Raw genomic sequence first — 24,130 nt, 5'->3', positions numbered from 1 at the left:
TTCCTTCTTATTTTTCTTCTCCTTATTTGGCTTCATCTTCTTCTCCTTCTTCTTTTCTCTTCTTTTTCCTTCTTTTTATTTTCCTTCTTTTTTCTTCTTCTTCTTCGTCTTCTTTTCCTTCTTCTCCTCCTCCTTCTTCTTCTTATTCTTCTTCTACGTCTTCAGCAGTGCCATGGTGCCACGCCAACGGCTTGAAAACCTACCGCAGTGTGGCTTTCGCTACAGAAGTAGACATTGGTTTAATTAAAATACTGTATGAAGCTTCTGTTGTTCAGGAAAAAAATTGTCCGTACAAGCACAATATCTTTGTGGCTTTGTACTGTGGCTTTCTTTTATCTTGTCCATTGTCTTCGTGTTCGCGCTGTTTATATTAATACTGAATAAGTACCAACTCGCCCAACAAAGTATCTTTGTGGCAGCCTCATCGCTGTGCTCTCGACGCGGCCAAGCCGCAGTACAAGCCAATCCAGAGAAAGAACTAGAATGCTGACGTGTTAGTGTCTTAGCGTGTTCTTAGGCTCCGAGTTAGGCACGACGGTGTAACTGACCGTGCTTGGGCTGTCCTTTGCGCGACGTTACTACCTGCAAGACACATTCGTGAGTTTTTTTGTTTTGTTTTGTTTTTTTTTCACCGTGAAAGTGTTGCTGCCTACTGCCGCACCATGAACAGTGATTCCTTGACGAAGGCCACAGCGTTGGAATCACTGATGGAGTCGTACACCGATTCGGATGAGGACTTAGCGTCAGAGCCCCAGAACAATGAGACGTCTTTTCCAGAGGAACATGAAGCGCTGAGCATGGACAGCGGCTCGCAGGGAGGATTATCGCTCGTCTCGTACGGTGTCGACGATGAAGCTGTGGTTGGAGATGAAGATAATGATGAGCAGCGTGAGAAGTTGGAATTCGTCAAGCCCATTCAGGTATTGCCAGTGAGGGCAGCGTCTCCCGTAACTTTCCACCGTAAACTACAGAACTTGCAGCTGGATCAAATCAGTCTGCCGCCGGAGCCCCCCGGACGCTGCGCGCCAGCGCTGCAGGAGAAGATAGCGCGCCTCTACGAGCGGAAGGTTCGCAACGGAACGGACATGAACGCTTCGATCCAGAAACGCAAGGACTTCCGGAACCCCAGCATGTACGAGAAGTTGGTTTCGTTCTGTGACATCGACGAGCTTGGCACTAATTACCCTCCGGAGGCGTACGATCCGAACAGCTGGGGCCCCGAGTCGTACTACGAGCAACTGGCGCGAGAGCAGAAGAACGAGATGGACAAGCGCCAGCGCGAGAAAAAGACCAAGGTGGAGTTCCTTAAGGGTGTTGCCAAAGCCCCTAAGTCTACCAAGAGCAAGTGGGACGTGGCCTGTCCGCTGCCCGCCAGCAGCTTTCAAAAGCTCCGAGGCGCCGCGGCCGCGGCCACTGCCTCAAGACCTTCGACCTCGCAAGTAGGCCCTTTTAAGCCTACTGTAATCACGGCTATAGGCACGAAGAACAAGAAGCCGTCAACAGTCACGAAGCGCTGAAAAGCACAACGGGCCTCAATGATTTCGGGGCAGCCTTCTGAACTGGTTGCCCACGCAGCCACGACGACAGGCGGCCGCTGGGGAAAGGAGCAGGAGAGTGCCCGTGCAGTCGCTGCAGTGTTCTACTCCATTCAATAAAAAGCTGGCACTGCACTTTTTTTTGCATCCCTCAGTCCGCGGCGGCGTCGCTCTCGTCTCAATGGTTTTGTTGCTGCGGAAACTTGTGACCAAATTAACCGCTGCTAACATCTTGCCAGCTTTTGTCTTGTTCTGCGCAGCGCTTTTCGGTGATGCAAACTCTCTAGTTCGAAAAAAAAAAAAAACGGTAGCGCTTCTTGCATAAACTCTCTCACCTCAATTATCATGACTATCGGATCAGTGTTTCTTCTTTACCGATTCCTGACCACCTAAATTAAGGTAGGGATGCGAAAAGGGATTTTTGAGCTTTGGGAACAAGCGAAGTTGGTGTTTACATTGTCACTAACAGGAGGAATAATTTTAAGGATGAAGTGAATAAAAAATGAATTAAAAACGTCACCCCCCTCTCCCCTCCGCTCCAACAAAGTACTATTTTTTGCCGCCGACATCATGGTTTTTTTTTTTTTTTGTGATAGCAATACTACGCCAGGTTTCGGCCGCTCGTAGTCCCAGGAAGGGCCACGTTTGACCTTGAACAGCCGCGAAAAGACGAAGACTAAGACGAAGACGAAGAAGAGTAAGAAGAAGAAGACGACGACGACGAAGAAGAAGATGAAGATGAAAAAGATGAAGAAGATGAAGGCGAAGAAGACGAATAATAATAATAAGAAGAAGACTAAGACAAAGAAGAAGTACGCTTGGTCATCCGCCGCTAATGCTTTCGCTCCACATTCGGTTCAGCAACATCTAACCCTTCTCATTTATATGTGGGCTGGTAGCCTACGCTCTCGCGTATAAGGTGGCGGTCCCACTCCTGCGGTGAGGAGACGACATTTTTGGTGATATTCATACGTCTACTGTGCCTCACTCGTTTTGTTTATAAGTGTGGTTTTAATATCATTGTAAAGCTTATCTTATCTTCTTTCGAATGGCGCTTATGGTTTATGAATAGCTGCGAAGATGTTTAAGCTGTAAAGAAAAACGCAAAGGTAAGAAACTCCTTTTCAGCTCTACTTGTCTCAGGAAATGCAAAATTGTGCAAAACCTTTTGCACCTCGAGAAAAACCGTTTGAGATGTTTAGAGATTAGATGTTTAAGCATTTTTATTAGTGTGTATTGCTTAGTTTGTTATCCACGCGCATTTAAAAAGTATTTAAAGCAGGTAATTGTATATACGATAACTTTCAAGATATGCATTGTGCTGCGCAGATTTTTTGCACAATTTGAGGTCTTGCAGGGTTTGCTTTTTCCTGAAAATATCAGCTGTCTGCTCTATTTAGTGTAAAAGTTATTTGAGATCAAAGTTAGCGTTTTGTGTAAAGTGGCTTAAAGAAAATGCTAAACTGTTCAAGTAACAAGCTTTTAGCGGTGCTGAGTTTTCGCGTGGAAAAACTCTACACTTCGCAGTCAGAGGATAAGCATCGGTTTTGCTCTACGACTCTCGAGGAATGTGCACGGTCAGGATGATTTCAGCTAATTTTTCTGTGCTTCGCTTGAAGCGCGCGAGCTCTTCTTGAAATTGTTTAAGCACGATTGAAATGCTCCATGGCTTGTTTTTTTTTTTTTCCTCTGTTAAGCTTCGGGCTTTCCTTCCTTTACTAAACTGGTAACAGTTACCAATTACAAAGTGTACAAAAAACAAATAATAACGGAATAGCAGAGACGCGTACGAGAAATGTAGTAGGTAGCGCCATCTATGAAGTGTATGTGAAATAAGAATGTCGCAGTTAAGAAAAATTACACCTGAATCTAAGGCTCCTCCATTTTTTTAAAGGTAGCGACAGGTCTTGGTCCAGCCGCCGCTCCTTCCGATAGGCCGGTTGCGGTTGCGATTTTGCCTACTCTGATGACACAGCTGAAACGGGAACTTTTTCGACGTTCCGCTCAACACTGGCTCAAACCCTGCTACAGAGAGACGCGCCAGTACGCTGTCGCTCCGGCGTCGGACGTACACTGGGAGGCAGTATACAAGCGCTGTCGGGCGCAGTTTTAGACGCTGCCTATTTGTTTGTTGTTCTTGAAATATCATTTAGTGTGAAAAGTGCGTTATTGAATCGGACCTAGGTCGTCCGTTTTCTCACTCGGGTGCCGACGCTGCGAACGCCACCAGTTTTTCGTTCCATGTGGTTCGGCACGGCGACGGTGCGTCGGTTACGCCGCGCTGCATGAAGCTCGCAGAGAAAGTTCGCTCCATGCGGTTGGCCCTTAAAGGCCCGCTTACACTAGGCCGACGCGACGCCGATGCCGATGCGACGCCGACGTCGGTGGTCGGCGGGTCGGTCGGCCGATCCCGTCGTTGATGCACCGGTCAGTCCCACTAGGCCGACAACGACGCCAGCACGACCAACGACCGCCTGTCGTCGTAGTGTGACAAGTTCCCAGACCAGCGACGCCGACGACACGCATCGGCCGACGGTCGCCCGATCAGTCCTCGGCAGATCGTCGAGCAAGCGAAAATGAAAGGCTGACGAACGACGTACTGTGCGCGGCTGCGCTTCCCTGTGTCATATACATTCTAAAATATAGGCAAGGAAAGATGGCGGTTCATATTATCACACTTCGACACTCGCGGGTGTGCTTTTTTCGTTGAACATGAGTCGACGCCGGCCCCGTCGAAGGCGAGTAGGCCTAGCGAGCCCGCAGGAATCGTGTGTGTGATTTCGACGATCGTGGGGAGCAAACTACAATGTTTTAACGAGTGCAAATGATCATCGAGGGTAGGTTTGGTTATCTAAGACTGACGTTTGCTTTTATCACGGGACGCCGGCACAGAAAGCGTAAAGCGCCGGCGTAATCCGGTCTGCCGAGCAAAGTTGAGGGCGGCTAGTAGTCGGCGGCACTCGTGGGACACAAATAACACCATTTTAATTCATGCAAATGGTAGCTGAACATACTTCCGGTTAAAAGGAATCAGAATCGAGCATTGATGGCATCGAAGAAAGCAAATACAATTAGCAGGAAGCGCCGCTCTCGTGCGATGTCAACAACCAAATCTCAAACATTTCTCATGCGGTATATCGCCTCATCGGTGGTTCTTGCGGAGTTATCGCATTGCGTAAATGCGTAATGTGCGGCCGTAGCACGGGAACAGAAAATACCCGAGTAAAGTATATAGCCCGGCAGGCTGTTGTATTGAAATGAAAACGAGCAGCGTGTGTGTATGCACACAGATGTAAACTGCAGCAGCGATGGCATGCACTCGTCGTCATCGGCGCATTCCCGTTACTAAATTTCTAGCTCACACGGGAAATGGCAAAGCGTTTGCTATTATCATGAAGTATTCATTTAGAGAATGCGTGCGCTATTTGGTGAGCAAGTAGTAAAAAGCGAGAAGCAGGTATCGAAATCAGTAGCCTCGGGGTCTGCAGCAGACGAGAGACGCGGCTGTGGGCGGCGCGAGGTGAAGGCAGCGAATGCTATTGGTCGGTGCGGGCAGTAAGGCATCGCGTCGTCGTAGTGTGACTAGGAAATCGGCCGACGGCAGCCCGATCGCTTCGCTCTCGGCGTCGGCCGACCAACATCCCCGTCGGTCGGCCATCGGCGCGCTGTCGGTGTCGGCGCCGTGTGACAAGCACGACGACCACGCAAAAAAACGCGTCTGGCGATGGTCGGCCGACGTAGATCGGCCTAGTGTAAATCTTGACTAAGGGGCACCGCGGTCCAAGGTTTGTGACGGAGCTAGGAGCGCGCGAAATTCACATTTGACCGCTCTGACGGCGTGGTGGAAAACTCTCGTGGCGATATTTGACGAGTTTAGAAAATAGAGAGAACGCATGACTATTATGATCAGGGTGGATGTTCGGGCGAGCTGGTTCATCGTCAAATAAATACAGCGCTTTTGAGACAAGCACAAAAAAAAAAAAAAAAGTGGGCAGCACGTGCGCTAACTTTCAACTCAATTTTATTAAATGCATTACAGGATTTTATACATTGTAGAAGCATAGACGAAACATGATACCAGCATGCAATCGCGACGCACGTCACCACATAAACGCACAAATTATTTTCCCAAGAACTCAGTCTCCTTCGTCGAGAGTGATATCGAAGGATCGCCTTGCGCATTATTCTTTCAGCTCTCTTATTTTTCTGGCTTCCACAATCTCGCGTATCAGTTTTTTTTTATTATTTTTGCTTATGAGTAGCTTGCAGTCTCAAGATGGGATGGCATCCAGATAGTGATCGGCATATTACCTCTCTTATTCTCAACGTTTTTCTTGTGTTCACAAAATCTCTCATTTAGCCCTCTCCCGGTCTGCCCCACGTACACTTTACCACAAGACACCGGTAAGGAATACACAACGCCCTCCGCACACTGAACAGGTTTCTTTATTGGGCTTCTTTGTGCATCCTTGTTTCTTGAGAGCCAACGGATCGGTCATCTTACATAGTTTCGCTAGTCTATCAGGTGCTGAAAACATAACGTGTACACTCACTGACCGATTTTTTTTTTTTTTTTTTTTTTCAGATTGTGCGATATCCTAGGAAGATATGGTAGTACTGCTACTTTTTTCGTGCTTTTCTGCTTGGCTTTGAACTCGCAACTGTTTTGTAACGAGTAGTGTTTATACCGCTTCAGACTGCGAACTCATAAGCAGAAATAAAGAACTGACACGGGAAGTTGTAGAAGACAGAAAAATAAGAGAACTCAAAGAAGAATGTGTTAGCGATGCTTCGATATCACTCTCGACAAAGGAGATGGAGTTCTTGGGAAAATAGAAACATGTTAATTTGTGCTACGAACTAAAAATAAGCAAGGATGACTGTTGACTGAAGTTCAGGTAATTATAGCTATATTATCATATTTGTAATATTTGTAATAACGTTTGATAAAGGAAATTTCTGTTGTTTGCAAAAGCTGGCAGTTTACACTCCAGTCAAGGAGTGTTCCGGTCCCTACTGTACCTATGGCATCAGCAATAGGGAGCTTTAGAATATGGGGACCATACCGCTCAGGGGCATAGGGTAATAGCGCGGCAACAAAGAGCACGCGCCTAGTGCTGTGATGAACAGGCGAGAGGTGTGGTAATTACATTGGGCATGTGCACTTGCGCCCGCTATTAGTATATCCCTCTTACAGATTGGGTCGCCGTATTCTAAAGCCCCCTAATGATCACATGATCGCACAGCGCTAAAGACGAGAATCAAGAGAACACAAAACAGGCGGCGACTTCAACTAAGGTTCATTGAGGACGCTTGCAGAAATATATGCCATTCGCTTTTCCTTTTCGCTGGTACTAAAGTTGCACTGTGCAATCATGTTGACACCCTGGTTTATTTTTATTCATTCAAGCTAGCCTACTGCAGTCCAGTCCAACCCCCTCACTCTCGGCGGGGAGGAGCAATCGGGTTCGTGGCTCTACAGCGGAAACTAATATACCTCGTCTCAAAAGGTATCTGCAGCACTAGGAAAAGCAGAGGAGCCCTTGCAATTGTGCTCCTAAGTGCATCTCGCCCCTGCGCACTATAATAGAGAATTGTGCTCCTACTGTCACCCCGCCAATATGGGGGGCGAAAGGCGCGTAGAAGCACAACTGCCAATTGTAGTGCGAGTGATCCTGATTGTACCGGGGTGCTTCTGCTTTTCGCAGTGCTGCAAACATCTTGTGAGACGAAGGGAAGTCTGTCCTGTCATCCCGGCGAGTATTGTTCGAAGTAGTGCTGCGGTGGGGTGAAGGGGGAGTTGAATGAGGCAGCCATGCTGAGCAGGACGGGCACAAAAGCCCTCCTCTTCTCTGCCTGGACGCTGCTGTGGAGCCACAAAAAAAAAAAAAAAAAAAAAAAAAAATCTTTGAAAGCCCGCGCATCAAGAAAAGAAAAGCCTTCAGGCAGCGCAGGTCAAAAGGGCTGGATACTCAATTCCTTAGCCATGGCACGGCCGGTCTCGAGGAAGAGAGCGCTTAGAGCGCGCGCTCTCCCTCGAGACCGGCCGTGGTTAGTAGTCATTAAAGCCCCTTTAAGGGATTTTAGTAGTCATGGATTCGTGGCGTAGCCTGGTGGCAGAATCTGAACTACTCTCAAGATGGCAACCGTGGAACCGCCACATAGCACCTTACACTGATAGGGCGTGATAGGGGAATAATGTAGCAGGCAAAAGAAGCTTCCGCCGTTGCTATCGCAATTCAGCTAGGGGAGCTAAACCACAACTATATATATTTTTTTCTTTTATCGTGACGACTGTGAGCATTCGGGATCCCGCGAGAATCTGTAGAGAGAGAAAGAGGGCAGAACTTTTTATTTATTCCAGCGGATGAAGAGGCTCCGGCCCTCCGTCGCTTGGGATGGATGGCGGGTGCCTCAGACGCAGGCCGGCAGACGTTGTTGGCCGGCGGCGTCCCAGGCCAGCTGGATGGCGGCTAGCTGGAGCCCAGGGTCCGAGCAGCGCAGCATGGTCTCCCAGAGTTGCGGCGTCAGATTCAGACCCCTCCCGGGAGAAAAGGGGCAGTCCCAGAGGATGTGTTTGAGGGTCCCTCTCGAGTCACAGTTTGCACAGAATTCAGATCTTTCTCCTGGGAGCATATGGCTCACCAGGAGCGGGTGTGGGAATGTCCCAGTCTGAAGGCGACGCCAGGCGACGGCCTGCCTGCAATTTAGGGTAGGGGCTGGCGCAGCAGCCACCCGTCTACTGAGTCTATAATGCTGCAGAATTTCTGTGTAAGATTTGGCACACTATGCTCCCCGCTCCAAGCCCCCCCCCCCCCCCCCTCCCGCTCTGCCGCCGGCTCGGTGGTAGAGCCCTCGAACCATGGCATGGGCGGATTCGTTGCCGGGAACGCCAGTGTGCGCTGGAGTCCAAATCAGCTGTATAGTTCGCGAGATTGGTGATTGCTGTAATATTCGAATTGCCTGGGGAGCAATCAACCCACGACTGTAATTTCGTATGGCAGTTTTGCTGTCGCAGGTCACGAAACGCACCTTTGTCTGGGCGCAGGCTAGAGCTACAGCCACTTCCTCAGCTGCCTCAGGAGATCTAGTTTTCAGGGTGACCGCGGTGATCGGTCTACCCGACCCATTCGTTACCGCTGCAACCATAAAGGGGCTTGCCCCTCCGGCAGCATCTACAAAGGCTACTTCCTCAGGCGGCAAGCGGCTAAATTTCTTACTGAGCATTTGAGCTCTTTTTTCCCGACGCTCCGTATGGTGTTCGGGATGCATGTTTTTTGGCAGCGGAGGTATCCATAGCCTGTCCCGTACAGCCATGTCTATTTCAGATTTTGCCTGAACGCCTCCCCAAGTGTCGATGTCCAGTTTTTCTAGAATGGATCTGCCTGCGGCGGTAAGGCGGAGGCGTTCTACATGTGAAGTGCGCACCGCTTCCGCGATCTCATCCCATGTGTTATGAATGCCCAGTTGCAGGAGGCTAGCGGTGGAAGTACAGCGCGGGAGTCCAAGGGCTCTTTTAATACTTGTGCGGATGAGGCTCTCTAATTTCTGTCGTTCTGCTGCCTTAAGGGGTAAGTATGGGGTAGAATAGCTGATTCGACTAATGATAAATGCCTGGATTACGCGCAGAAGATACTTTTCCTTTAGTCTTCTGCCTTTACTCGAAACTCGGCGGATGAGGCTAACTGTTTGAGATACATGCCGCTCAATCCTCTTAATAGTTTCTCCGTTGTAGCCATTATCTTGGAGAAGGAGACCTAATATACGGATCTGCGATACCTGGGGAACTTGATGTCCTTGTACCGAAATCTGTATATCCACTTTACGCTCGTTCCGCAGGCACCGTGGATTGTAAATATGCGAGAATCTGTAATTTCTTGCTTTGGCATGTCGCACAACACTTATTCAGCACACAGGGATGCTGCTTTTCCGGAATGTGCGAAGTGGTGGCTGAACCGTCATGGGAAGAACGTGGATGCAAGCACTGGTGACCGGAGGCCCATACCATGCAGAAAGAAGTGCTGTTGAGGATGGCTGTAGGATGCCTTCGTTCGCCACACGGCGCGCCCAACGGCCATTTAATCTGACCGGATGATCACAAGAACAATCCACACTGTAAACACACATGACTGAGGCTCGGAGCAATGAAACTTGAGCAGTATACCTAACGGCTCTCATCGTTAAGGTAAAAAGAAATAAGCTAGAAAAATGCAGCAGTTCCTATCGCTTGGATTATAATGGATTTTCAGCCAGGCACATGAATTTTATTTATCGAGCGTGTCTTTGAAAATAAGTGTAGACCTCTAATGTTGCTTGAAGGTTAAAAGGTTGAAGAATTGCCAACTTTTTCGTGCACTATTAAGGTGCTGGGGAGCCTCCGACGCTTACGTTTTCGTTTATGGAGATACGTATTCCAAGTTTGCGTCGTTATCGAAAGTGTCGCTATCTCCCCGACCTCGAGTAATCTGATTGGTGGAAACCCCGGAATATGATGTGGCGCCACCTCTTCCGGTTCCGTATTGGCAACACCCAGTTCCGGCGTTTCCCCCGATCAGTTGACTGGAGGTCACGTGAGAGAGCGACACTTCGATAACGACGCGAACTCGGAATACGGGTCATGGGACTGAGACGAGCGTTTTCAAAAATGCTGAGCAATGGACGATAGAAAAGCTGCATTATGCAGCTTTTTACCCAGTGTCCCCTCTTCCCACTGTAATGTGTGTGGATAAATAAACTTTCAATTCAATTCAAGTACATTTTTTTACATTTGTTCTCAAAATTCTGTCGCGCTTTTCTGCGTTCGTATTTTATCGTTCCCAGTAAATTCTTCAAATGACACTTAGCTTTTTATGGCTCCGAGATGGCAGAGCCTGACGCACGGGTTCTCAAACCCAGTGAGCCCCCATTTATAATCCGTCTTCTCCGCGCCCTCAACCGAAATGAAAGAATCAGCAGCTTGAAAGAGACCTGATGGCATTTTATATCACGTTGTTACTATTTCTCGGTTCTCTCAACCGTAGAATAATTGAGGGTTCGGCAATCCAACTGTCGTTATATTCTTTCAGCTTCAGCAGACTTTATTGCCTTTCTTTTCAGCATAATCCTAATATAATAATTCTAAAGGAAATGTGTCTTCCGGCGGAAAATCAGTGTTATTCATTAATGAACAAATGATCGATAATTTCTCGGTGTAGCCTACCTAGAGGATGCAGCTTGCTTATCTTAGTATCCTCGAAATTTTGTCACAGGTTTCAGTTTTCTTTTCAGCTAATGGCACTTGCATGTGGCCCTGTGCATGATATATTGCCATTAGACTCTGTTAGCCGTGATTGTGCTTTTCATTCATTCTCCACTTTTTCGATGGAGGCAAAAAGCAAGACTCCAGTGTGTTGTGCGTTGTCAGCGCCCGTTAAAGAACCCCAGGTGGTCGAAATTTCTGGAGCCCTCCACAACGGCGTCTCTCATAACCTTAGTCGCTTTGGGAAATGAACCCCATAAACCAAACCAAGCCATCGTTAGCGAACATTCTTTTTTGTTTTTTGTTGTCTTTTTTTTTTTTTTTTTTTCTGTGGCACGCGAGATTCTACACCTCAAAATTCTCTACTTGCAAATTATTCAAAGAAAGCATTTTGGCTTGCTGTTCTCATTCTCATTACGCCTCGTGGGGCCTCAGAAAGAATTTGTGCAATAACCACCTTCTGTATTGTGTTACATATAACAAAATAAGGGCGTGAGTTCTGGTTCTTTCGCCTTCTTCCGCCAACAACTATATCTGGGTTAGACGTTACCTTCTCTAGCACTTGTATTGCTGTACAAAATCGGTTAGCTATGGACTATAGTGTGTCACCATCGACCATTTACCTATCTATATTTTATGTTATCAGCCCTTTAACGCTCCCCGTTTCCTTCGTTTCTGCTATACGGTCCTTTGTAAATTATGGTCGTTTTCAGCGGAGCACGCGCTCTGCCCTGATATGAATGTCAGCGATCACCGATGCTCAAACTTCACCAAAAATTCGCTTTGCCCAAAAGGAACGCCGCAAAAATTTGGGTTTCTGGTTCAGACATCCGACTCCAGATCAGCTTACCGTTGGCGAAATAATGACTGTTCTCGAGACTACATGCAGAGGAAGGAGGCATTAAAAAGTCTGCTTCATAGCCAGTGCCCCCTAAAATGTTAGGAATATAAGTATATCGCAGCTGTTTTTAAGCAGACAGTCTCACGAGTTAAAGAGGCATAGTACGCTCACCCCTTCGACATCCTATGAAAACTGAGGAACCGACGCGCCCTACTTCATTTTCCAATTTATACGGTCGAGAAATGGGATTCCATCCTCGCAAAAATAACATTCCTTAGTTTTAGCAGGCGGAAAATCCACACAGGCCATACAAGAATAAATTGTCAAAAGGTTAGAGAAGCTGCCCACGCCTCTTCTTTCTTGTCGTCATAGACGCTGCCCACGTCGATGGACTGCTACTGAGAGCAAACCCTATATCTGGACTCTATCCCGGTTGCCAGCCACTGCGTCGTGCATCACATCACAATTGCTGAATAACTTTGAATGAGTACCCAAACTATTTATCGCATCTTGTTAATAATTCTCTCAAACACGCGCGGGATACCATCCGAGTAGAAACATCACAACGTGATTCTATTCATTCAAAACAAAAATCCCTCCTTTACTGAATCGAGTTTATAACCCTTGAGCTTTCAGAAGTATAGTGTAGCGTGGATCTTTTTTTTTTTTTTTTTTTCTTTTTTTTTTTTTACGTTCACCAAAGTATACATGCGGGGAGGTAACGATCAAACGACAAAAGGTACCACAGAGGGTTGTCATCTGGCCTGTGTGACTTAACATACCCCTCAGCTTTATTCTCAATGGAAGCGAAGTTCACAAGTGTATATACGCGGTGAACGTCTCGTCGTTTGCAGGTGCAACTTATCTCCATTCTCTTTTTCCCTTAGTCTTATTTTTGTGCCCTCGATCAGTTGCTTAACATTATACATATTAAAGGGCCCCTAAAGCTATACTAGAGGGAATATTTTAATGGAAAAAAAAATCCATAGAGGTGGTCTTTGTGAGTATTTCGATTCAAATTTTAGAAGCTTTGCATGGAGACTGTAATTAATAAATATTTATTTTAAAAGTGTCCCTGACAACTGACAACCGCTCGCAACCTCTTAGGGTGACGCATACCTGCGCACATACCTCTCCCCGATATGACGTCATCGGGGCTTGCTGGGTGCGCCCCTTCACTGGACGTTCTCAAGTGACGCGGGCTGGGGACGGGGCGAGGGGGGGCCGCAGCCGCGACTGGTTTTAATATTAATAGCAATAATAATAAATGGTTCACAGGAAAGGAAAGGCGCAATATCTGTCGCACTTGTTCTGTGGACACCTGAATCGTGCCGTAAGGGAAGGGAGGAAAGTGAGAGTGAAAGTGGGAAGAGAGAAAAAGGAGTCGTAGTGGAGGGCTACGGAGTAATTTCGACCACCTGGGGATCTTTAACGTGCACTGACATCTCACAGCACACGGACGCCTCTTCGTTTCGTCTCCATCTAAACGCAGCCGCCGGCGGTCGGGATCGAACCCGGGTACTCCTCCGGCACAGTGGTCGGGCATCTTACCACTGTACCACCGCGGCAGGGCGCGACTCGTTTTCTACATATTTTTTTTTTTATTTCGCCTCAGCATGCGCTGAGTTGACAGGGAGAGGAGCATCATTTTCGGTTGCCGATATGACCGGTGCTAATGGAACTAACCTAAACATTTCTGCGTTGCAGAGTGCCTGATGGCGTACCAAAGGCTCATGCGCGTTTCTAGCTTTAGTAAATGGTTTTTCATGGGCCATTTAGGCTGAACATAAGTGTGTTATATATGGTTGGTTGGTTGGTTGGTTGGTTGGATGGTTGGTTCATAGGAAGGGAAAGGCGCAGTATCTGTCACACTTGCTCTGTGGACACCTGAACCGCGCCGTAAGGGAAGGGATGAAGGTGGGAGTGAAAGTGGATAGAGAGAAAGGGGAGCCGTAGTGGAGGGCTGCGGAGTAATTTCGACCACCTGGGGATCTTTAACGTGCGCTGACATCGCACAGCACACGGACGCCACTTCGTTTCGCCTCCATCGAAACGCAGCCGCCGAGGCCGGGATTCGATCCCGGGAACTCCGACACAGTAGTCGGGCGTCTTACCACTGCACCACCCCGGCGGGGCATGTTATATATTTGCCGAAACAGGATCCCGTATATCCCTCTCGACTTAATTTTCGGCTGGTAAAACCTTTTTGCAAAACTATGTTCAGTCTGGCCACGGCCAGAGCACGAAAGAATGTGCCACCGCCGGCACTTCAGTCCCGTCATCGCAAAATCCAACGCGATTCGATTGCTCTCCTCTGCATGTCCACACCGAACAAGAATTTCCCAGTCGCCGCCATCTCCGTCTTGCCGCCCCCGCAGCCGAACGCGCGATTGCGACGGACTCACGAGCATCACTACGGCAGCTCAATGGAGGCGCACTTGCGCCACCATTGAGCGGCTGTGGCATCACCTTCCGTTTTTCTAGTGCTTCTCCAGAAAATGACTCGTGAGTGCTTCAACGTGAGCATGCACCATTTAGTATTTAGTGTGTGAACCCTAAACTCCCGCAAGAATGCGCCGATTCGCGGATTGCGACTGCGCCTCCAACGCGCATAGCTTTTGCAATGACTGGATGTATGCTGCTCGTTCGCACTCGCACGGCATAAAATGCAAGCTCAGCTAGCAATACTAAAACTACCCACTTCTCTTCGCACCGGTCGCACCTTTATTTGTTCACAAACTACAACTGCGCTGCAAGAAACGCCGTGGATGCTACGTCCCCTGCCTGCGCCGGGTATAGTCGTGCCCCGTTAATATGACCCCCGTTAATATGGACGACCCGTATTATGGACAGTTTTTCTGGGGACGAAACCTTTTCAATGTATTTATGCCTCGTTAATATGGAAACTCGCTGTCCGGACAATGGACAGGGGAAGAATGCACGCGCCCCACTTGGGCCCATGTATTTTTGTCTCGTTAATATGGACAGTGCTTGAAAAAAAAGCAGAGTATTCCGAATGCAAGTTAAAGAAGGGCGCGCCGCCCGCGAACCTACGCGACAGCCGATACGGCGGGATGCCTGAACGAGTCCTGTGGGGTTGGAAAGAACCAAAGCTGGCGTGTCGCCGTTTTAAGGAAGGGGGGAGGGAGGGGCGGGGGGGGGGGGGGGGTGGAAGCGCAAGAGCGGAGAGGAGCGTACACAGCAAACCGAGGGCCAGCGTAAGCAAGACCCCGAAAGGGGGAACCAGGAGGCTTCTGGTTGCAGCGGAAGTGCCGCCGCAGTCGGGAAAACAGCAACATGTGGTTGCAATAAATTCTGCTGAACGTGAACAGAGTGGCCGGTAAAAGCGTAAAAAAGAAATGACAGGAAGAAAGACAAGTGCCTACAGTGGCGGTGGGAACTGAAGTTTTCTTTCCCAAAGCGCAATGTGTGTTCCATGAAGCCGTTAACGCTTTTCGGTGAGAGTTAAGACACACTCACAAAGTACAGCGACAAAAGAGGCGACGTACGAACACGCAACCAGGACCGGGCGTCCCGTCCTGAACGCGATTCCCTCTCATGCTCCTGGTTTTCGTCCTTGTTGCGCTGTCGAACGGCCAAACTTTGCCCACTAGGCGGTCCGTATGTCGGCTCCGCTTTGAGTCAACAATGCGGCCTTGACAAGGTCTGAGCTCTTCGTAGTCAGCTAGCCATCGCTCTAAACTGTACTTCAGCTTGCAGTGTTTGTTTTATGGGAACACATAAAAACGGCGCCAAGGAGATGGGATGTTCGATTTGCCCTCTGCATAGCAGCTTGCCAGCTTGACTCCTTCGCTTTCTTACAGAAACAGTACAAGGCAAAAAAAGAAAGAATCAGAAGAACGGAAAGGCAGAAAGGTTAACTAGGCAAAAAAGTGCACAGCATCAGGAGCCTGTAGCCCTCAACTTGAGTCTGGCTTTTGGCATGGCGGAAGTTAAACGCAAAAGAACAGAGCTGAACGTAGGCGCGAAGAAATCTGTGAATACAAGCGGCAAAAGCCATCTCAGTCAATCCAAGCTGCGAGGGACTAGTATCGACAGCTCAGCTGTTTCCTCGCCTCAGGAGAATCTCAAGCAGCTACTTAGCGGCTACTTAGCTCAGTGAAGAGCACATTTTAGAAGTGGCGGTGAGTAGAGAATCAGACGCTGATTCATCGCCCAGTGGGGAGTTCGTGCTCGAAAGTTCGACCAACACAAAGCCCAGCATCACGGGTGTCATGGTAAGCGAGTCGCTTCAGGCTGCACTACAATTTTTCGATGACAACAATGACAAGGATAATGCACTCAAATCACTCAAATGTGCTGGTGTTCTGTGAAATTTTGAGTCCAGTGCACACCGTTATGTACAAAAGCAGTCGTTAATTACAATTCTCTTTTCTAAATAAAATCCTTTTTGTTTTTATTCATGACTCGTTATTATGGATGACTCGCTTTATGGACAGTTTTGGTCGAGATCCGAAGTGTCCATATTAACGAGGCACGACGTACACACATGCGGTGCCGAGAGCTGCCGGCTGCGCTCGCTAGACAGGGTCACATATATCGACACTTCCCGCACAAAGTGCACTCGCTTTATGATGTAAGCGGTCGTCGATTTGGGGTCGCTACTGCCACAACTACACTCGGTGACCCCATGCGACCGCTAAAGCTTGTGAATACGCGCTCCTTAATCGCCGAAACTCTACACCCGAACGCGCGTACTCGAGCTAGGCCTACTCGTCGCGGAACGGGCCGGCAGTTCGGCGCCAACTAACATTTCTGGCCAAGGTCATTGCTGGTGACAAGGGGGAACATACAAAGTGTAGCTTCTTCTTTTCCTTTTTCTAACTCGGTTAAGCTACAGACAAGCGCAGCTGTCCAGGCCGTTCACTCGAGTATCGGGTTTCATGTTCTCGCTCGGCCTCCGATCCGACCAAAACAGATCGGGCGACCGTCCGCAAATCAGTTCCGGCGGCGTCGCGGGACCGAAAACCTCACGATAGCCTCCTTTATAGAAGGCCATGACCTGACACTACGGTGATAGGCGACCGTTGGCCGTGCTGGCGTCGTCGCCGGTGTAATGCGCGAAAGATCAGTGCGTCAACAGGGACTCCGGAACCGAAAAGGCAGGGGGGGGGGGGGGGGGCGCGGTCGCCCCGCCCCCCCTTCCTCGCACAACCAGAGCCCCAACCAGAGCCACAACACGAAGGTAAGTTTGGAAAAACTTGCAAAAGTTGGCCGCTGTTGGCAATAGCTGTGACGAACAAAATACACAGACATGCCGGTTTCAAGAAGTTACCTGCAACTTTTATATGCTACCGGCGCGGACACCTAGAGAAGGTCTGCATAACCATAAAGAAGCAAGGTAAAGCAGCTATTGTACGTAGGCACAGCGCCGATGGTTCAATTACACAATTTGGGACAAAACAAAGTGTCAGCTTCGTCAATGCTGTATAACCTTGACACCGCTGCTAACCTCTGCACACGGTATAAGTAACAGCTCACTTGATCATGAACCACTATTTGATACAGTTCGAGATGGACGCGGCCGAACCGGGGCGGCGTGCACCCTCATCAGGAGGACACCTTTCACACAACGCGGCCGTAACAACCACGACGACACGTACCTACTAGGTCGTGGTCAGGACAGATCGATCCTCTCACTAATGGCTAGCGCCGGCGCTAACGTTCCCAACAATAACTGGGTGAACTGCAAGCTGCCACTTTTAGTTGTAGAAGGTGGTTTGGCGCACTCGTGACAGCGACAAAACGACTGTGGATTATCTCAAAGAAAAATATAAAACCTCCTTCTCGGACAACGTTCCAGGACGCAACATTCTTGTCTACCTGGGCTTGCTAAGCGATGGTATAAGCACTTCTTCAAAACAAGGTCATTACCTTTTGCCCTGGCATGTTCAGTGGAGGTGAAAAATGACAGATTCAATAGGGCACCCTTGAGCTAACATAACAATTTCTTCTCGCAAAGAATCTGAACGCAAGTTGTTGGGAGCCTTAAACAACCTTTTGTTAGCTCCCTGAAGTATTTTCTTAAACTAGCTTTTCGATTGCTTGAACTTGAATCATGTTGGTAATTTTGAGTGAGTATAGTAATGAGTATTTTGAAAGTATGAAGTGCGATGGTGTTTTAGAAGGCCGTATTTGCGAAATTCATGCCTCATTCTTCTTTAGGGGTAAAACATGGGGTTAAATTTATTTTAAAAAATAAGATAAAATGCTAAAATAACAATAAAACAAAATTAAAATAAAAAATAAAATCGAAATTACCTGAAAGATAACAATTATGACCTGACAACATTTGCCTCCCCCCCACTCAAAAAAAGGTTCCGGAGTCCCTGTGCGTCGATAAGCTAAGGTACAGTGCAGCCTCCTAACTGTGAGCGTGCCTTATGCTGAAGGAAATACGCCTTACTCTATATCGCTTTCGTGCGGTAACATGTTTTCATCAAGCGCACTTCTACATGAGGGACGAACCGTGTCAATTGTCACAAGAAAAAAAAAAAAAGGACGCGTCCTTTGATATTGCAGCCTGCCTTGCAGACGACGCTCCACCGTGTATGAGATGTGACGTTACACGAGCATTTTAAAATGGCGGTCGCTCTCGTTGGGAGGAGCTTCCGAATTCCGATTTCTATCGCTTTTTTTTTTTTTTGTAATATGCGCCGCGCGCTAGGCACTAAAGCTTTGCGAGTAGAATCACAGACCTGTATATTATTCACAGAAGTATAAAATGCCAATACGTCGAACGACCCTGTCATCGCCCCTTTAAAGTATGCGAATATCATCAATAGCAAAAACACAACCTGGCGGCCACTCATTTATCATGCCGCAGCGAAAGGGGCTCGCGCCGTTGATTCTTCGCCCTTCTAGTGCTTTACGGAATGTATGACCGTCAAATTTTACAATTAAGTTCTGTAATGTTCTCTGGCCCTTCCTCCTACGAGGTTATTTTGAAACGTAGGGCTCTTCGGTTCTGCCTTGGTCTTCCGTAGTTTGTGGCTAATAATAATAATAATAATCAGCAGCAGCCTGACTATACCCACTGCAGGGCGAAGGCCTCTCCCATATTTCTCCACTTAACCCGGTTCTGTGCTAGCTGCATCCACTTGACCCCCGCGAACTTAACCTCATCCGCCCACCTAACTTTCTGCCGCCCCCTGCTACGCTTTCCTTCCCTTCGAATCCAGTTTGTTACCGTAAGCAACCATCGGTTATCCTCTCTTCGCACTACATGTCCTGCCCATGTCCAATTTCTTCTTCTTAATTTCCACTAGAATGTCGGTAACCTGAGTTATTTCTCTGACCCACTCTGCACGCTTCCTATCTCTTAATGTTACCCCTACCATTTTTCGTTCCATAGCCCTCTGGGTTGTCCTCAACTTAAGTAGAACTCTCTTGGTTAGCCTCCACGTTTCAGTCCCATAGGAAAGTACAGGCAAGATGCAACTGTTGTATACTTTCCTCTTGAGCGATACCGGTCAGCTGCTAGTCATAATCTGTGAGTGCTTGCCAAATGCGCTCCATCTCAATCTTATTCTTCTTGTTATTTCCTTTTCATGGTCCGGATCTGCGGTTACTACCTGTCCTAAGTAGACATATTCGCCTACTACTTCCAGTTCTTCGCTACCTAATGTAAACTGCTGTTCCTTTCCGAGGCTGTTGAACATTACCTTAGTCTTCTGCATATTGATTTTCAAGCCCACCTTTCTACTTTTCCTGTCTAGGTCACCAATCATTATTTGCAGTTCATCCCCCGAGTTGCTTAGCAAGGCAATGTGATCAGCAAATCGCAGATTACTGAGGTATTCTCCATCTACCCTTATCCCTAACTGCTCCCATTCGAAGTCTCTGAATACGTCGTCTAAGCAAGCTGTGAATAGTACTGGGGAGATTGTGTCTCCTTGCCTAAAACCTTTCTTTATGGGAATTTTGTTACTTTCTTTATGCAGAGCTATGGTTGCTGTGCAGCCACTATATATATCTCCCAGCACTTTCACGTACGGCTCGTCTATCCCCTGATTTCGCAATGCCTGCATCACCGCCGAGGTTCCAACTGAGTCAAATGCTTTTTCGTAATCAATGAATGCTATGTATAAGGGCTGGTTATATTCCGAGCATTTTTCTATCACCTGATTGATGGCATGGATATGATCGGTAGTAGAGTACCGTTTCCGAAAACCTGCTTGATCCTTTGCTTGATTGCAGTCTAAGGTTGTCCTGATTCTATTAGCGATTACCTTAGTAAATACCTTATACGTAACAGACAGTAAGCTGATTGGTCTAATTTTTAAGGTCCTTGGAGTCCCCTTTCTTATGAATGAGGATAATGTTTGCATTCTTCCATGGTTCCGGTACCGTCGATGACATCAGGCTAAGACGATATCCTCCCCCCCCCCCCCCCCCTCCCACCGCCCTTCAGCAAATCTGTAGTTATCTGATCCTCTCCAGCTGATTTCCCCCTTTTCATACTTTCTAATGCTTTCTCGACCTCGTCCTTCGCAACTGGTGGCTAGTAATGTGTGCCTTAAAATCTGAATCCCATCCGTGCTAAACGTTTTACCGGGCGAACATACCGCAAGCTGCGTTAATCGCGCTTGCATGGTTGCCAGCTCTCCTCATTTTTCGGTGTCCATTGGTCTCGCTTTCATATCCCACAGGTTGTTTTGGAGCAAAGCCTATCTGACCAATCAAATATGGTAATATATATATATATATATATATATATATATATATATATATATATATATATATCTCCATCCGGCTCTTAGCAGTTAGGCCGCTGTTTAAATATTATTTGATGACATTCATTCCACCAATGCCAAGCTGTTGCCGCCTGTTATTATAAAAAGTTTATTCAGGATCATTTACCGAGTATTCTGACTAACATTATAGCTGCAATCAACGCCTCTAAATGCAATGAAAAGGAAGGTGTGCGAATTTTCTGCATCTAGGCCCGCCCTTTGCTGAGTGGTCTGATTGCTCGATTTCACCGGCGGCGCAGAGCTTGCTCGAACCCCCGCTTCAGTTGCAGTGAGTACTAATTCTTTATCGTTACCCTCGTGCCTCGATTCATCTGTGAATTTTCATATATTAAATTAACCAGGGGCTCCACTTCCTGCTCATCTGGGTCTTATTTATTTCATATTGATGCCTGGCCATAACGGCGTGTTCCTAAATGAGATCGCGGATACACGAAAAAAAAAAAAAAAAAAAAAGGTTCCTTCAGTAGTCCAGAGGTTAAGATCCCTCGTGACTATATCATAGCTGCTAGGTTTCGGAGACATTCGTTGTTAGCCGAACTAAACAAGTAGTTTTTGACACCTAAAATTGTCAACCCATCCGATATCCCTTGAGTAGGAATTCTCGCCGAAAACGACAGATTGAAGGCTCCATTACGAGAACTCGCAGCTGTATTCCAGTATTACACTTTTACCGTCGAAGTTGAAGGTTGACTCTCTCTCTCCTTCTATGAGCACATTTTGCCGTGAACCCAAAGCGCTCGACCATTTTCGCTTGTTTTTTTCAACCGCTACTCGGCTTGAGCTTACAAAGGCCGAGTTCAATACTTGCTACTGAAATGATTCTCCACTTATCAGCTCTAATCACTGTATAAGGTGCGATATAAAGTGATGCAGCGGACTCTTCGGGTTTTCTGTGTCTGTGCAAACCAGAGCTCAATGCTGGAACTAATTATCTGTTTTGAGCCTGCCCGATGCTGGCAGCCTCTTCCATTTGTCCGCCCGAAGGAACTCTGACTTACTTGGCCCGGCCCGCGAATTACGCAGGCTCCGCTCAAGCCCAGAAGCAGTGCGAAAACCAAACGCTCTTTTCGGCAATGCAAGAGGTTCTTGTTCCTATCATGTATTTGAAGGAGTCGTACGATGCAAATCAAGCATGTTGGCTTTATGTATTTTTCTATGCATAGGATGACACATTTTGATGCTTCAACACCCAAACAGACCGCTGAAATTATACTTTTTTTTTTTTTTTTTTTGGCGCGATTAGGAAATTCTTGTGGCGTACTGGTGGTACCGAAATCTTGAGTCACGAGGGCATTCCGACTTTCATCAGCAGAAAGAAAGAAAGCCAAGCATGTGTGCCTTTATTAGCTTAATATGAGGGCGCTGATTGGTTTGCTGGGTATGTCCACCCATGGAAAGAAGCTCGTAGCCCAGCGTACGTTCGGAATGTGGGTAGTACAGAATAAACGTACGACGGAACCTTTCTTCACCCCTCAGTATACCGCAGGGTACCCGGTACACACAGCCTTCAAGAAAGGTGTTGGGCGTTCTCTTATCTTTTTATTAGTCCGTCGACCGGAGACAGCGGCGCTTGGCCTTTCGTCCGATTTGACGGAACTGTAGCGAGCCCCTACACTACGCGTCAGATGGCCTAATTCGGGGAAAGGGCTGTAAACCCTTTGGATAGCAGGCAGTACTGCCGAGTACAAACTGCTCGTTAAGAAAACAACAGGGTTGCTATCAGTCATCGCCGGGGTTCAGAGTAAGTCAATGGGCTAGCTGTCACTATCACGCTGAGCGACCGCACAATACCGGGTCGAGTATCATCGAGCACACTAACCGGCAGGTTAAAACGAGTGCAAACAAAAGAGCCCGCGAGTGCAAGATTAATGGAGAAGTGAGGAAAGAATGCGCCAAAGATGTACGTTCTATTCTCAGAGCGGGAGGGCTTAGGGACAGAAAAAAAAAAAAAGGAAAAGAAAAAAAAAACGTCAGTGACCGTTATCTTGTGCGCCTGCGAAAGAGATAAGGATAATCACTGACGCCCAATGCGGGCTCATTCAAATCGCAGTGCGGTTAGACATGCAATGCGGTCGGGGAGCGCTTAGCTTTCAAAGCGAGTGTAAAGGTCCTCAGTAAGTGGCGTTGGCACACCGTTGCACTTTGCTGACCGATGTGAACAGCGTTCTTGCGCGTTTGTTTCGGAGCGGCAGATTGCAGAAATGCCGCCAGCTCTTCGTAGTTGTCCCTCTACTCATCAAAGGAGTTGATGACGGAGGCGAAAATGCGACCACGATAATGAAGAAAAGAAATCGCAAAAGTTAAGAATCAATCTGTCTCGACGGCGGTCGACCGGTGAATAACCGGCAGATGTTTTTGCATCTCGGAGGGTATGCGAGTACTCAGAGAGAGACGCACACGGTGTGTAAGCACATATAGGGCTTCGAAGACGATAGCGACCACCGCAGAGTTTCCTGCAGTGCGACAAAAGAAAAAAAGCAACGCTGCCATTTTACAGCCGCTGAGAGAATGATGGGAAGGGGCCGGTACCGTAGAAGAAACGCTACCTTACGTTGAGCTTGCAAATTTTACGGTGCTATTACCAGGTCTCAGCCCAACTATAGGGTACACCGGGTGTTTCGGGAAAACCCGGGAATATGCTTCATAAAATACACCTTTTCAGGAATAAAGAAGTCTTCCGACGCACTTTTTCGGCATTTATGTACCCACTTTGCAAACATACCTTGCGAAATTGCGGTATTAATAAATAAATAGAAAATAAAGGAAATAGGAGCGTTGGAGAATATCAAAAACTTAGTAATCATGCTGATTCTAATAAGCTGGTTAATTCAATTTTATCAGCAAACATTTAAACTATAGTTAGGCGCCTGGTTGCCATTAAAAATGTCTACCAATCGATTTTTATAATTTAACGAGGGTGTTGTTGGGGGCTATAGTTCGTTTAACATTGCTTAAAAGGGAACAGCACAAACACAGGACAAAGAGAGGAAGGAACAATACAGCCCGTGTTTTGTTCGTACCTCTCTCTGTCCTGTGTTTTCGCTGTTTCATTTTAAGATACTTTTAGAATATTTGAAACGCGTTTACCAGCGATGCTGTGGCTCAACAAATTTTTAAAACTTTGGTTTTTTTTTTCCTTTTTTTTTTTTTTTTTTTTTTTTTTTTTTTTTTTTTTTTTAGAAAACGGCGTTGTGGACGCGCACCAAACAACGCCTACCAGTACACGTCACTCTGTGGCGCCCTGCCACGTGACCTTCTTTCTCATCGCCCGGTGTTCGCCAGTACTCCTTGCTCCAGTAAGAGAAGGTCACGTGACACGCACTGACGCGTACAGGTTGACTTTGATTTCACGCGCCAAGGACAGACACTTCTCGAAACGGGCGCTAAATGTTCAAAATAAATTGAACCACAGCAGCAAAGATGATTGCGTATTTCATTTCCTAAATACTGGTATGGCTAATACAAATGACCAATTAGAAACCTGTATTGCCGTTCAAGCACTTAACTGTAACAGCTAAAAAATTAGAAATAAGTTAACCAGCTTAATAATAACGTGATTCGGCATGCGGATTCTAATAACCGCCAACAATGGAATAAGCTGCAGAAGCCAGCTTTATACCTTAAAAGAAATATTTAAAAAAAAAAAACAGAAATGAATGACACGATTTCCTTAAACATTGGCTACATTCCTTGTTTGCGCAGAGATATAGGAGTGGTAGTAAACGTTTATTGAAACATT

General features: G+C 47.2%; 2 protein-coding genes across 2 annotated transcripts in view; one reads left to right on the top strand and one right to left on the bottom strand.

Annotated features, from left to right (window-relative positions):
• GC (gamma-glutamyl carboxylase) overlaps positions 1-24,130 on the bottom strand; it is a 159,997-nt gene that overhangs the window by 74,689 nt on the left and 61,178 nt on the right. The window lies entirely within an intron of this gene.
• Positions 663-1,517, top strand: LOC146202362 (SAP30-binding protein-like). Its single transcript, XM_084601048.1, has one exon. It carries the CDS (start codon positions 663-665, stop codon positions 1,515-1,517), a length of 855 nt encoding a protein of 284 aa, XP_084457174.1.

This window comes from Amblyomma maculatum, chromosome 1, assembly GCF_055883805.1.
Source record: "Amblyomma maculatum isolate TAMU_Amacu chromosome 1, ASM5588380v1, whole genome shotgun sequence".
In the NCBI taxonomy this organism is placed as follows: domain Eukaryota; kingdom Metazoa; phylum Arthropoda; class Arachnida; order Ixodida; family Ixodidae; genus Amblyomma; species Amblyomma maculatum.
This window is presented reverse-complemented; position numbering and strand designations above follow the sequence as displayed.